General features: G+C 31.1%; 1 protein-coding gene across 1 annotated transcript in view; it reads right to left on the bottom strand.

Moving 5' to 3' along the window:
• The window catches only part of kon (chondroitin sulfate proteoglycan 4-like protein), a 366,417-nt gene that overhangs the window by 133,426 nt on the left and 217,485 nt on the right, over positions 1-15,506 (bottom strand). The window contains exon 2 of the mRNA XM_071889839.1: positions 787-950. Coding sequence (XP_071745940.1) covers positions 787-950 — 164 coding nt within the window. The remainder of the gene's footprint in view (positions 1-786; positions 951-15,506) is intronic.

The following is a 15,506-nucleotide window of genomic DNA, read 5'->3' as shown; positions in this document are numbered from 1 at the left end:
TGCCCGTATAATGGCAAAGCTGGACCCGTACAAGGTCCCTCAGAGCTATGAAAGCTTCCAGCAGCGTGTGGCCTAGGTTTTCAAGAGTGGGAGATCTGATATTAAATAATTGACTGTCATTAAATATAGTTTTCAAATAATAATATTAAAAAAAAATGGTTCTACCTCAATCTGGTTCGTTCGTTATAAGCCTTTAAATATTTTTCCAATTTATATGAAACACCATGTAGTAAGCATAATTACAGAAGCTTTGATCCTCAGTTCTACTCTGAGTGCAGCAAGAACTTACTCCAACAAGTCCTCCAGTGTTACTATCCATTGTCAATGAACTCACTCATTTTATACTTAAATATTCCCTCCCGAAGAAGAATGAATCAATAAAGATAACAGACGTGAAAACTAAAAACTAAAAAAGTCTTGTGATCGTATGAGGTCATATTTTTTACAATTATATGTAGACAAGTTGTAAAAAGTAAGACATAGAATGCGTTCGATACTTTCAGTAGTTGCAATCTGAGCAGGTTTTATTTTTATTTTCAAAGGCTGTTTGCATAATTCTTGAAGAGAAAACATCTAAATATAAAGTCAACACAGAGTTGGATCTCTGTTTATTTTGTTCGTCTTCTATCTGCTTGCAGATAGTGTAATGAAACGTTTTGACAGTATCACTGCTCAACCTTCCAAAAAACTATTCTAATTGTCAGGATTATGATGTTAATTTTTGGTATTATTATTTGGCATGCCCGTAGGTCATATTTATTAAAACTCCATGTAATGCTGTCTTACCTTCACAATCCCTGTTTGTAGCATAACAAGACAATAGTCTGTTTTTCCAGCCACAAGGACGAGGAGTGCCTCAGATCTGGAGGTTCTAAATCGAAAGGATAGGTCTGTTGTGCTCTTTGCATCATGCATTGGAAGACTCACGTAGCTTGAACCATAGAATGAGGCTGTAAATACGTACATGAAAAGGAAAAAAAAGGATAAATTATTAAAATACGTATACAAAAATATAATACTTGTCAATCCTTACACACATTGTAGGTTTTTATAGTACGTAAATGGAAAACTATGTTTTTTTAACTATTTTTTTGTTTATTTTGAGTGAAACACCAAAAATTAATCATTTTAAGCACTAATTAATGAAATGGTCAACGCTTATTCTTTTAACCATTTACCGTACGTATAATATTTATGAAAAGAAAGTACATTGCTGAATAGTAGGGACGGATCCGAAATATGAATATAACAAATACCAGTAGTTGTTCAATCAAACAACTACCTAGTTAAATATTTAGAAGTGTTGAGACTCGGTCATTGACCAAATTAATTGTTGGGTTCCGTCTCATGTAATATTTTCTAGATCAATATGTCGGTCCAGATTACGATCTCAAAAAAATAGGGTCTAAATAAAGTGCAAAATTTGATTTAATTATAAATATTCCGGTCTCATGAGATATTTTGTAGCCTCTTTTTTTTTGTAAATATATATTTAAACTATACACATTACAAACACTAAAAAGAAGGATGTGGATCGGTCTACTGTGAGCAAGGCCATCCAAAAGGCTAGAAAGAGGTCGTTTAGAAGAATTGAGAGACCACTCCGGCCCCAACGTTAAACTAATAAACTCTGTCTTCAGCGATGTCAACAACTATTGAATGATTGGCGAAGAGAAATCACATTAACTAATTGTTTCTAGTAAAATATATCGAAATAGGAATTAAATTTCATTACTCAACCTTCATTAATTAATGTATTAGTGAGTGTTGAAATTTAAATGAACCAACCAGTATTTATATATATATGATGGGAAAAAAATTAATTGGGATTGTCTCCTTTACTATATTTTTATTAAAGATTGTGATATGTTGACACACCAGATATATCATTAAAAAAATTCAACTCAGTACTTAACAAGCTCACTTATCATTTCTATCCATGAACATTTTAATTGATTCGGATATGGTTTATTATAAAAGCTTTTATAATAGAAGAATATAATTAATTCAATTACTTTTTTAGTGTGAGGCATAAGAGACGTTGCATCTAAAGGTAGAGTCTAAAGAAAGTGCAAAAGTGGATTTAATTACTAATATTCGGATCCCTTGAGATACTGTGTAGCCTGTTTCTTTGTTTAAATATATATTAAGACTATAGAGATACATACAATAAATTAATTATTTCATCTCAAGAAACAAAAATAAAAATTAATTAACAAATTTCTTAATAAAATTAAGGAACAAGTCTTGATTTACAATCAGTTAGAGTAACATTTACTGACATGTTTTATAGAAAAGGGCTCAAATTATATTTGAAATCCTTTTTCTAGTGAGAAAGAAAAATATATAATGATTTTGAAAAGTTTGTTAAAAGTGTGTGTTTAATATTCACACCTGCTATAAATGTGATTCTGACATACTTAAGATTAATGAACCATTTTTGTACAGAGCTCTTAAATATTTATTATACTAAAGCACGATATACTTAGGCATTTACAAAAGTAAACAATGGAAGTATACTTCAAATTCTAAAATGAACTCTAATAGCACTTGACGATTTTTGATGTTTTTTGATTTGAAATTTTTGAGTATTTTTGATCTTTTTATAGTTTTGAGACACATTTAGAGTATTTTAATAATCTGAATAAAATTTACAATATATAAAACTCATTGAAAGTACATGATTTAATATTAGGGATGGATCTGGCTAATACCCGGAATATGAATGTACAAAATACATACACATTAGTCTCACAAACGACTAACCCTTTGGGTATTTACTATTGCTGAGACTCGGTCATTGACGGAATTTATTGTGTGGATCAGTATTCTGTGATTTTTTCTAGACTTGGGGATATATTTCGGTCCTGTTTTCGATTTCATAGGATAGACCAAAATTAATCCTTTTCATATTATGGACCGATTTAATAGATGAATAAATTATAAATTTAATCTGCAATATATTTTTCTCCGTTTTTGAACTATTCATAGAAATACACAATCAAAATCAGAGTACTTTTATTGAAAATTTCGCAAAAAAAATTGGACTTTGTTAAGTTATAATTATATACTTTGAATATTTTTTCCAATAAATTTTGATTTTAATTAAAAAAAAATAGGCGGAAGAAAGATTGAGTGAACTATAAAACTAATTAGAAAATCTACACATTAGTAAATATAAACAAAAAAAAAAAAAGTTTTAAGATGAATTTTCAGAATGTTTACACATATATGAGTATATATTTTTTCATAAATTTATCAGTAAAATTCAATTTCATTGAAAAAACAATTTTTTATGGGTTTTTATAATATTGTCAAAAGAGAGTATTTTTTATTTTATGGTTGATCATAAAAAAATATTTTCCATTACTTAACAAAATAAATATAATATTAATGAAAAAAAAATCTTTGTAGGCTTTTAAAAACTATGAAAAGAAAAATGAAGAGTTGAACAATACTACTTATATAAAACTTTTGTCATTTTGTATTCATACCCAAAGACTTTGAGTTATCTTATTCATTTGGCTAAGACCAAGTTAAAAATATTTTTTCTTACATTGAACAAAAGTAGTCAATTTAAAACTTTGTAATATCAATAACAGTATTCTTTTGTGTTGTGGTGGTCCTAATTTATTCGGTCCAGTCCAGTCTTAGGACCACCCCTATCGGTCCTTTGGATTGACGATCATTGGGACTGGTTTTTGAGACTGTCAGTCTTTGGGAAGGGTCCTTAAAACTGGCTGTCTTTGGGAAGGGTCCTTAACTGTCGGAATTGTTCATAAAAATATCGATGGTTTATTAGGCGAAATATGATATATGAAATACCTATTAAGATTATTGCACATAGTTTGCAAAAAATATAATTTTTTTCATTGGAATACAAACATATAATGTCAGTTAGTTGAACAATTTATACTACTGTATAAAGGAATTATTAAATTAGAAGGAGACACACAATCATTGAAGTCACGAAGGATCGACTTTACCTTCTTTAAGGACCGACAATTGAGATTGGACTAAATGGTCCTCAGTCCTAAATAAGGACAGACACAACACTAGTTGTAGTCAAATTAGGTACATACAAAAAACTCAGTCTTGATCCAGGCCCCAAATGTCATTTTTTGAAAAATTGATTTAATCAATCAACAAACTGGGGTTATTTTTTTAGAGAAGAAAAGAAAATTGACTTTTTTTTTTACAAAAATTTCATGTTTAAATTTTAGGTCTACATTTTCAATTTCGGTTCAACGTTTCAAACCGCGCTTGCAACCCAAATATCAGTACAGAAAACAAAATTTAAAACTAAGGGTATACCGATCCATCGGAATCGCCCTTTTTGAAGTATGGGAATCGGCTCAATAATGCCGGTTCCACCAATACCTATGTATAACTATTTACATAGATAATATGACTTATTTAAGCTCATTGTTGGAGAGGAAATATCGATTACAAATCAATAAAATAGCTAAACTACTCTACTAGTACATAGAAAGAATATATACATTTGCAGGTGTGTACAAGAAATTTACATGTAAGTAACAATTTAAAAACAATCACATTTTTAGTGCCCCATGCGTTTAAGTTGTTTCATAAGTCGTTTAAAAAGTATGTAAAGGTAAGAGTTGGGTTGAGCAGTTTACTTTGAAACAATTAAGTAACTTATTCACTAAATATTTCTTTTTTTGTATGTTTGTTGAATAATATTGTTTAAAACAGAATTGAAATCGAGTCCGTATGTTCTGAGTCAATTTCAAAACATAAGTATCTGCCCAGGTCCATTAAAGAAGACATGAGTCCGGACTCGAGCACTGGCTTATACATGTTTCATTTTTTAGGGAAAACATATAAAACTCAGTTCGGATCTAGAAATAATTCAAGAACATTAGATTTCATCTGTGCCAAACCATTAAAATAATAGCAAGTAGCCTATATTGTCAGTGTCGCAAGGAATTTTTCTTATCAGTGAAACAGTTAAAATTAGATCACACTGCCAAAGAGCGACGAGGCTGACTTAAAATATCTTACAATGAAGGAGAAGAAGTTAAAATCCTTAATATCAGCCAACAAGAAATAAATTGACTCCTGATAAGAGAGGAACTAACTTTTAAAATTAAAATTATGAATGATAAATTTATGTGGTTTTTTTTTTGCTATCCGTAACTAATAAAAAGTTAAATAATTTGTTATTTATTTATGAAATTCCTTTATTTGTACATAACAAGGAATCGGTTTTTGTATCGGAATTATCCATAAAGACAGTATCGGAATGGGCTTATAATTTGGTAATTAAAACATAAAATTGTTCCTTATTTTTGTTATAGGGTGCACCAGTCTCAGACTGTTTTAGTTTTTCAAAAATTTAAATATACACACTTACAAGAAATTTCTAAACATAAAACATTATTAAACTAAATATTTTTTTCCTTCTAAAATGCACACAATTTATTAAAAAGTCCATAAAAATAAGACAAAATGGACCTTTTTTTTATATAAAAAAGTCCCTTGATAATTTTCGAAATTATTCTTTTTTTTAAATGATATTATATATTGGACACCTCACATTTATCTTAGCCAAAGTATTAGATATACAGTGTGCAAAAGGAAAATTGTCCTTGGTCAAGAAGCAAAACAAAAACCTTCATGACTTTTTATTAAAAAAGTATAATGTAAAATATTATTGTAAAAAATTCCCAAACTAGCAATAATTATTCAATAGTGCCGCCTCCAGCCTCCGTCACAGCCTCCACACGGAGTCGGAGCTTGGCTCAGGTTACTACAATATAATCGGCAAACATGTTGACCCATTGCTTCTTGATGCTTGCCTGGAGCTCTTGCATATTTCTGTGTCATGCCTTCCCAACCTTGTTCTCTAAGACACTCCAAAGACTAAAGTCGAGGGATTGAGATCAGGACTGGAAGAAGGCAAGAAGGTCTTGTCCCAAAAGTCAGCAAAGTGTTCCTTGTCTGTGTCTTCAAGGCCGTTTGGATAGGGCACTGTCTTGGGTTGGCACATAGCTGTTCTCAGGATAGTTAGTCTTCAATCAGGGCAGGGACCTTATAGTAGGCCTCATCCCCAATTTTCCCATTGAGCTTGAAGAAGAAGGGGTCCATTTTCTTCCCATCAGAGGCCACGACTCTCCAGCACATTGTTTGGCCCAGATATTTTGTACTGAAAGTACCCTGGACTTCCTCAGGTGATGCTGCTATAAATCTGTCTTTTCTGCGGTTCAAAAACAGGTCGACTGTGAGAATCTTCTTCTCTGAAAAGATTTTCACAGTCTACGTTTTACTTTTCAAGTAATTAAGGATTTTCTTGTATCTTTCAAGCCTTATGGCCTTTTTTGCATCTATCAAACCTTATGGTCTTCATCTTGTTGGTGAGGAGATGTCTTGGAGCCCTGAAATCTCTCAAGGCCGAGGTTCTCATGAACTGCCCTCCTGATGGTGATCTCATCCACGTTAAACTCGTCAGCCAAGCGGTTTATTGATGCTGTAGGATCTTCCTTGATCTTGGCGTCCAGTGAATTGAGAAATGTTTCATTTCGAATCAAACCATTTCCTTCATTTCCTAACTTCCTTTTGACTCATTTCCCATTTTCCTTGGCTACCCTGATGCTCCGGACTGTCCTCACGGTCACACGGATAATGTTGGAAATTCTTTTTCGATCAACACCCGCGTCGAGAAGATCCGAAACCCTTTGCCTATTTGTTTCAAGTTCACTCATTGTGTGTCCAGTTTTGGTCAAATCAAAACAATGCCCAAGAAAAAAAAAACGTATGTATCGTAACATTGTTTAAGATGTCACCTAAAACCTTAATTACCGCAACAAAAAATAATTCTAATGATACAGAAAATTTCCTTGTCGACACCTTACTACTTAGGTATTTATTTGCTACTTCTGTAAAAAAAAAATCTATATAAAATGTAAGCGGGGTGAAGGAAATAAACCTTGAATTTTTTTTATTGATCATAAAATGTTTCCACAAAAAAAAAAATATATATATTACCGTTTATTTTATTTGATAAAGTTTTATTACTATGGAAATATAGGGAAACACGCTCTATATTTCATCGAACGGAAAATAAAACTTATGAATATCTATCTATGAATGTATAAACATTAAACAACGACACTTTGAATATTGTATATACTTAATCATATCTACATCTGGACTCCAATATATTGATATAAAATACATATTTTTTAATAGTATTAAAACAATATACGCAAACATGTGTATATTTTAAAGAGAGAATGATATTGAGGAATTTAATCCCTTGAACTATCTAAATTGTGAACATGAATAAACTTTTGTAATTTTTTAACTTTTTATTCCCTATTTCAAATTTTAAAAAAAAACAAAAAAAACTCTTGGTTACATTTTAGTTCTTGAGATTAATTTACCAATTAATTTTATAAAAATTCGACTAATATACCCATTTATTGTGTACAAAAGTGAAATCCGAAATTAGTAGAGAGCAATTCACATTGCATAAATCAACTTTTTTCAAACAGACATAGGAAAAATCCCTACAAATCAGTTTGTCATATCTACCAACTAAGGCCTGTAATCTATCCAGACTAGAAAAAGTAATGAGACCTTCAAACAATACAGTTTTGAATGGGTGTAGTTGATGAGATTTTATAGTTCCGATTATTTTTTAATAGCTTAGATTATAATCCTTTTATTGATGATCATGTTGTAAACAGACATAGTATTTGTAGCGATGGAGGCATGAAGAACCTTCATGGGCAATTTATTTCGCTCCAAGAGGACCATATTGGCCATCATGAAGTCATTAAACGTGATAAAAGCCACAGTTTATCACGTAAGAAATCGTTAGGGTGATTTGGACAACCTTATGGAGAACCCCAAGAGTAGAACACCTACAAAAGTGAAGCCTGAAGACATCATGGAGGCCTTTAAGGTACACCCAACGATGAAGATGTCAGAGTATGTCAAGAATAGAAGATGCATCTGTCTACTGTGGGCAAGGCTGTCCGAAAGGCTGGAGAATGGTCGCTTAGAATAATTTAGTTACTACTCCTGTCGTAACATCAAAAAGAACTCTGTCTTCAGCGATGTCAACAACTACTGAATGGTTGGCCCAGACCAATCACCCTAAATAATTGTTTATGGTCAAATGTATCGAAATAGGAATTAAATTTTAATCACTCAACCTTAATTAATTATTGAATTAGTGAGTGTTTAGATTTAAATGGACCGCTCAGTATATATATTAAGTAAAAAAATTAATGGGGATTATCTCCTTTACTATATTTTGCGCAAGATTGTTTTTATATTGACCCACCAGATATATGATTAAAAAAAATAATTCAGTACTGAACAAGCTCACTTATCATTTCTATCCATGAACATTTTAATTGAGTCAGATATGGTTTATTATAAAAGCTTTTATAATAGAAGAATATAATTAATTCAATTAATTTTTTTGTGTGAGGCATAAGAGACGTTGCATCTAACAGTAGAGTCTAAAGAAAGTGCAAAAGTGGATTTAATTACTAATATTTGGGTCCCTTGAGATACTGGGTAGCCTGTTTCTTTGTTTAAATATATATTAAGACTATAGAGATACATACAATAAATTAATTATTTCAGCTCAAGAAACAAAAATAAAAGATTAATTAACAAATTTCTTAATAAAATTAAGGAACAAGTCTTGATTTACAATCAGTTAAATTAACATTTACTACCATATTTTAAAGAAAAGGGCTCCTCAAATCATACTTTAACTCCTTTTTTCAAATGAGAAAGAAAAATATATAATGATTTTGAAAAGTTTGTTAAAAGTGTGTGTTTAATATTCACACCTGCTATAAATGTGATTCTGACATACTTAAGATTAATGAACCATTTTTGTACAGAGCTCTTAAATATTTATTATACTAAAGCACGATATATTTAGGCATTTACAAAAGTAAACAATGGAAGTATACTTCAAATTCTAAATTGAACTCTAATAGCAGTTGACGATTTTTGACTGATTTTTGAGGATTTTCCTTTTGAAATTTTTGAGTATTTATAAAAGCTTTGAGGCACCTTTAGAGTTTGAAAATAGTCCACATAAAACTTATAATGTATAACCATTGTGTATCTATTAATATCGGGATATATACCATTTAAATTCAGTCCTTAAAATTAATCAATTTCTTCTTCAAACAACAAAAAATTCAAATTAATATTGGCGCTTAATTAAATCTTCTAGAACCATATGATTTTTTAATGAATAAAACTTTAACTATTTATGCTTTAAATAAATTCATTTGGCGTCAAAACAATTGAGACAGCAAGACGCTATACCTTTTAAAAAAACCTTTCAAATATTATGTTTAATTTACATTTAAATTACATTTTCTCAGGATTGATTAATTGCATATCATTATAAGATCATATTTGTAATTATCCTAAAATTTTACAATAAGAAACTTAATCCTGACCTCAACTCTCTGGACTTTGCAAATTGGGGAGCTTTATAGAAGATTACCTTCCACACCCCTAATCCAAATTTAGATTCACTCCAAGGTGCCATTATTACACCGTGGCACGCCATAGTCAGGTGAAAATACGGAAATATTTTCGTTGTAAAAATATTGTAGCAATAACAAAAAAAGCAACGCGGTTGCGATCTCATCCACTCAGGTGGCAGTGCAAGACGGCAAAAGAGACCATTGGCGTATCCATCCAAAGAGCCTACAGCATCAAAAAGTCCATTACAGCCAGGAAGAACCTAAACTTTCACAGGAACAAATGGGGGATTTCTGGCCTCCATCTAGCCCTTCTCAATCCCCTGGACTTGTCATGCATTGGCGTCTTGTTTAAAAATTTTTGCCACAATTCTCACTGGATTCACTTCGAGCATCAAACATTATATAAGGCGTGGTACTTATGATCACGATTTTCACCAAGAACTCTCAATCTGGAGTGTTTAGGCTGTTCTTGCGTGTAAAGAGGACACATTTAATAAAAAACTATAGATAAATATAGTATTTAAATATATCACAACAGGGGCTCCACAGGGTTATATTTTGAAGGGGCTTGGCTTAAAGAATTATTTAGCAAAAAAATCAAAAAATTGTTAGCTATTCACAAAAAATTTCAAAATTTCAAATATTTAAGAAACATTAAACTTTTGGGAAATTTTTACAAAAATCCACAGCAGTTCACAAAAAATTAAATTTTATACCAAAATAAAAAATTGAATTTCAAATATTGAGTACATATTTAGTTTAAAAAAAAAAAAATCAAAAGTCCCCAGCTGTTCACAAAAAATTAAAACTTTTGGAAAAAAATTTGAAAAATTAAACTTTTGGGAAATGTGGATAATTGGGGGCTACAACTCCTCCAGCCCACACCCTGCAGGCGCCCCTACACAAAGTGGTTTGGAGTTTTGTTTCCTTAATTTAATAAAAATCAGGTTTTTCGTAATTAGGTCATACTACTTCAAGTTTTAGGTGCCCATTCTGTTCACTTGGTAGACCCTTAAAAAGCTCAAAGTTTGGTTTGGGAAGAATTTATACTCACTTTGAAATTCCAATACGTGCTGAGCATATTTCAAGAATATAATATTTAAACATTAAATCTATAGATACGTATATTGAATATGAATATAGAATGAATAAATAATTGAAAAAGTTATCTTAATTAATTTACTTTTGCAAAAAATATTTTTGTCAATTTATATAATTTTTTTTTAAATGTCTAATTGCACTCTTCATACTTTCTCAAAACACATAGAATAAAGACCAATGTTAATTAAATGTATAAATATATCAAAATATTAATATTAAAATTTAAGTATTTATACGGAGGAAAAAAATCTTATAAGTTAATAAAAATTCAAATTTTAATAACTTTTTTATATATGCATATATTAGTTAAGTTTTTAACCTTTTTTGATAAAAGATTAAATTAGATTTCATTCAAAAGGAGAAAGAAAACAAAGAAGAATACTATACGTTTTTTTTTTGTTTTCAATTAATTCTTTCATGTAGACGACTATTTTTAATAGTTCATGCAAAAAAAAAAAAAAATGTATTATATAATCTATAAACATATGTGAATATATCAATATAAAAAAAATGCAATTTCTTTCAGAAATGAAGTGATTTTTTTGACATATTAGATATTTTTCATAATAATATCTTTTGGTAGAAATCAATGCAAAAAAAAAAAAAAATCACAGACATGCGAATGTAATACTAAGTCTTGCAAAAGCTTTGAGACAAATTTTAAAAACATAATAAAAAAGTATATACTACTGCATGGTCCATTAAAATCTGAACACTTTGAATTTTAAACTTCAACGACATATAATTTATTTCAAACCAATAGAATTTTTCCAAAATTAAAAAAACTATGTCTCTGAGCTCTCTTAATCATTCATGTAGCCTCCCTTAGCGGCAATGATGGCTTCTAGACGGCAATAGAGAGCCTGAAACCCGCTGAAGATGTAGTCCTCTGTCATGGTGTCTCAGTTCTGGCTTATAGTGGCTTTAAAGGCTTCACTGTTTGGATGATAGACACTGCAGGCCTTCCCCTTGACATGCACCCAAAATGTGTAATGCAGGTTGTTGAGATCGGGACTGCAGGGGCCTAAAATATCAAAAAAGAGTTCAAACTACTAAAGAAATTCATCAAAAACTCATTCAAAAGTGTCTTGCAATGGAAGAGATTTGTTTCTTTCATTGCTGGAGTCAAAAATTGGCCTCTTCACCCTCACAAGGCTCTTTCCAGCCTCTTTTTTTAGCTTTCAGAACAGACGGGTGTGACATCCTGAGATATCTTTAATAAACCCTTATGGTCTTGGGGGAATGGGGGACTTTCTTTCCCTCTTCTGGGTCCAGTTTGGTCTTTTTGACAGAGCCTTTGTTCTTCTACAGCGTTTCGGATTTGCTGACGACGTAGACGGTGGTCCTGGAGACGCTCAACTGCTTCGAGTGAGCGAATGAAAATTCGTCGAACACGTTCAATTGTCATTTTTTCGATATGTACGTAATCTAGAGAGCTCAATTTTTTTTGTAACTAATTAGTAATGCTTTAATCTATGGAAATATGAATTAATTTTAATCTCTCAACCATCATAAATTATTGAATTAATAGGTGTTCATATTTCAATGGACCACCCGGTATTAAAAGTTGGAGAAATGAAAAAAAAAAAAAATAGCAAGGTAGACATAGAATTAATAGAAAGAAAAATCATCTATAATTAATGAATTATATATTTGTTTCCAATTCTTTAATAATACAGCTCATGCATATGTACATTGGATACAAAAGTTAGATCCTTACAAATGAAGCAGTCACTGTTGTTATATAATGATGCTTGCATGTCTAATACTATTTATTAATATAATACAACAAAAATACATATCTTAGTTTTTTTATGTCACAAACTTTTTTTTTTACTCTGATAGAAATTATTTCCAAGAATCCTTCTCTGATAGTTTACCCATTATCTTTTATGTCTTATTTAGAATATATATCCGTGTATACATACATAATGTAGGCTACTACCAACATATAATAAAATGGTTGCAATCTATATTATTCATTTTTTGGTTGGTTGTTAAAGTGAGATGAGTAGGGTTGTAAATTCTAAGCATTTTGCACGTTCGAATGTTTGCTAAGTTATGGCACGGAGTAACACTAAGGATTTGTTGAGGAATAATTAGTGTAATTCATTGTTGGACTTGGAGTAGCATAGATGATCTACATCTGAGTAATTCCTCATTATATAATTCTTCAAATTGAAAGGTGATCACATTTCTGGTTGATTTTGTTAACTTACTGGCTACTCGTTTGATACGAAATGGAAGTAATATCAATAATGATATGATTTGATATGATTTTTTTAATTTTAATAATTGCTTGCTTATTAGAAATAATTATGCGGGTTTTTTTTTTCCATATCACTGCAGTCAGAGATTCAAATAATATTAAACACCGATATGTTAAAAAAGCTCACAATGATTTATTACAAGGACAAACTTGTTCTGACTAAACGTTGTAATATCCTAAGATAGAGACATTATATTTGTAAAGGATCAAAATACTGTCTCTCGTCTTGGTACCAAAATCAATACAAAAGTATTGCTATGATGAAATATCAGAGCGAGCGCAGGATTATATTTTTGGGGAGCTTGGTTCAAATTTTTCGAAAAAAGCTTCAAAAATTAAGTTTTTTTTACCCAACTGTATAATTTGGCTGAATGATCTTTTTTTAGATAAGAAATCCTTAAAAATATTCTCCGGACGAACAAATTTTCTAGTACAAAGCAAGATTTCTTATTGCAGGGGGATAAGGCCCCTCCACCCCCCCCCCAGCGGACGCCCCTGTATTTTAAATATATATATGTAGATTCAAATAATATGATCTGTGGTTATATTAAAAGAAATGACCGAAAATGCATGTGGTCACCTTGCAGAATGTTTGAACGAAGTCATGATGGCTCACATTAACTATAAGCAGCTATAAGATTAGATAAATAAACTTGAGCCCCACTTTGTATATAGCAATGATATAGGCAGGAATGAGATTATAGCGTATTTTGTAAAGCAGTCTAATAATAGGTTGAGGAAAAAGTCATTTCGTATTTCCTCCCACTATTTTTTAACTGAGTATATCTTGTTCATTATTGGTAGCATCGGATCATACGATAAAGTATTGTGAAAGTATACTACAAAAGCTTTTGCTACAGTATTTCGCTTGGCAGGCTCAGTCGTGAATTATCGTGCGTAAAAGTATGGAGGTCTTGAAGGAAGAAATTCGCCATACTTTACATTTTTATTGCTTGAAAAGGAAAAACGCATCGAAAGCGACCAAGAAAATTTACAATCTATACAGGGCCAAAACTCATTCGGTTCGACTTGCATAAAAGTGGCTTGAGCAATTGTTTTCCCCCCCGCTCAATTCTGCACTCTACTATGAACAACTCGACTGTTTGAAGCTGTACGAAAGTGGCCGGCATTGGTAAATAGGAGACAACAAGACATCATCAAGACAGCGCCTGGTCCCACACATCTATGATGACGCACCCGAATTTCTGGGAGATCGAATGGGAAGTTCTTATGCATCCACCCAACAGTCCATACCTGGCATTAAACACTACTTACTATTTTTGTCTATGGCCAAATCACTCGGGAGTATAATTTGCCCTCAATAGATGGCTGTGAAAATTGGTTGTCCGAGATTTTTTTGCCGATAGGAATAAGGAGTTTTATGAAAAGGGCATTATGAAGTATGATTCTCTCTTGCAACGAATTATCGAATAGAAGGGGTGTACTTGGTTTACAGTGAATGATTGTAACACTTTGAAAAAAGCATTGAAATAAGGGAAGAATACAAAATTAATTTTTCTCCTACCTATTATATATACAATATTAATGCTATTTCTTTGAAAAGAAACAAAAGAAAACGAATGTAATATTTGATTAAATCTTTTTGTGTTATAGAAAATTATTTTTTATAGGAGAAATTCAGAAAATATATCAGTAAGGAAAAAAAAAGGTTTGGAGATATTTTCGATATGATAATGGCTGAGGGTCCATTTTTTTTTTTTTTTTTTTTTTTTGTAGATACATATTTCGAAGGAAGAGAAATAAAAAGTAATTTACATCAGAGTAGCAACTTCTTCCAAGAAAGTTATTGTAACTTTTCTTTCTCTTAATCTACCCATAATTCTTCGGAAGTCCAGCCTTTTGGACATTATTGATTCTTTTATATTCTCCATTAATTTTTATATGTTTTTTACGACTCTTACATATTATTTTATGACTAATCTTTTAAACATGGTTTTTTTCTCGCCCTTTTTTTATAGTTGTATAATACATACATCCAAGACAATCATCTAATTAGTTAAGTTGCAAATTTGGAATGTACATCTTATATATATGATATGTAGTACAGAATGAGAGTCTCATAAAAAAAATCAATCGCTAACACAAACGTATACTACATACTTCGTTAATAAACTTAAACTTAACGTTGCCTATGAAAAAAAAATCACAGAGAAGTCGTTTTATAAAGGTTATTTTTGCTATAATGTGCTCGAAAAAATATAAAAAGGGGTTACCCGAACCGAGGTTTTGGATGTCACAGCACTTGTAGTTAATCAATTCTTCCCAAGTTTGACATTATTATGTATTGTGATGTAAATCAAAGTGTACTTTTGTAGATTATTGGTAAACCAAAGAATGGATTTTCTTTTCCTTAGTTTGTGTCACTATTATTTAACTCTGAAGTAGTGAACATCCTCTCTTAAATAGATTCAATTATATTCAAAACCTCATTCAACATTGGGGTGTGCTTACAGAAGACGGAGAATAACCTGGAGGATTTGTTGCGCAAACTTGTTAGACTTGGAGTATAATTGAAGATCGACAAAACCCTCGTTAGAGTTGGTTATAGCTGATCCAATGAAACGTCATGATAGATAACCTGCTCACTTCCAAAACACTCTTTAAATTGTCGTAGTGTCCATGTT

This window comes from Lepeophtheirus salmonis, chromosome 7, assembly GCF_016086655.4.
Source record: "Lepeophtheirus salmonis chromosome 7, UVic_Lsal_1.4, whole genome shotgun sequence".
Classification (NCBI taxonomy): Eukaryota; Metazoa; Arthropoda; class Copepoda; order Siphonostomatoida; family Caligidae; genus Lepeophtheirus; species Lepeophtheirus salmonis.
The sequence above is the reverse complement of the archived record's forward strand: the minus strand, read 5'-3'. Positions and strand labels throughout refer to the sequence as shown.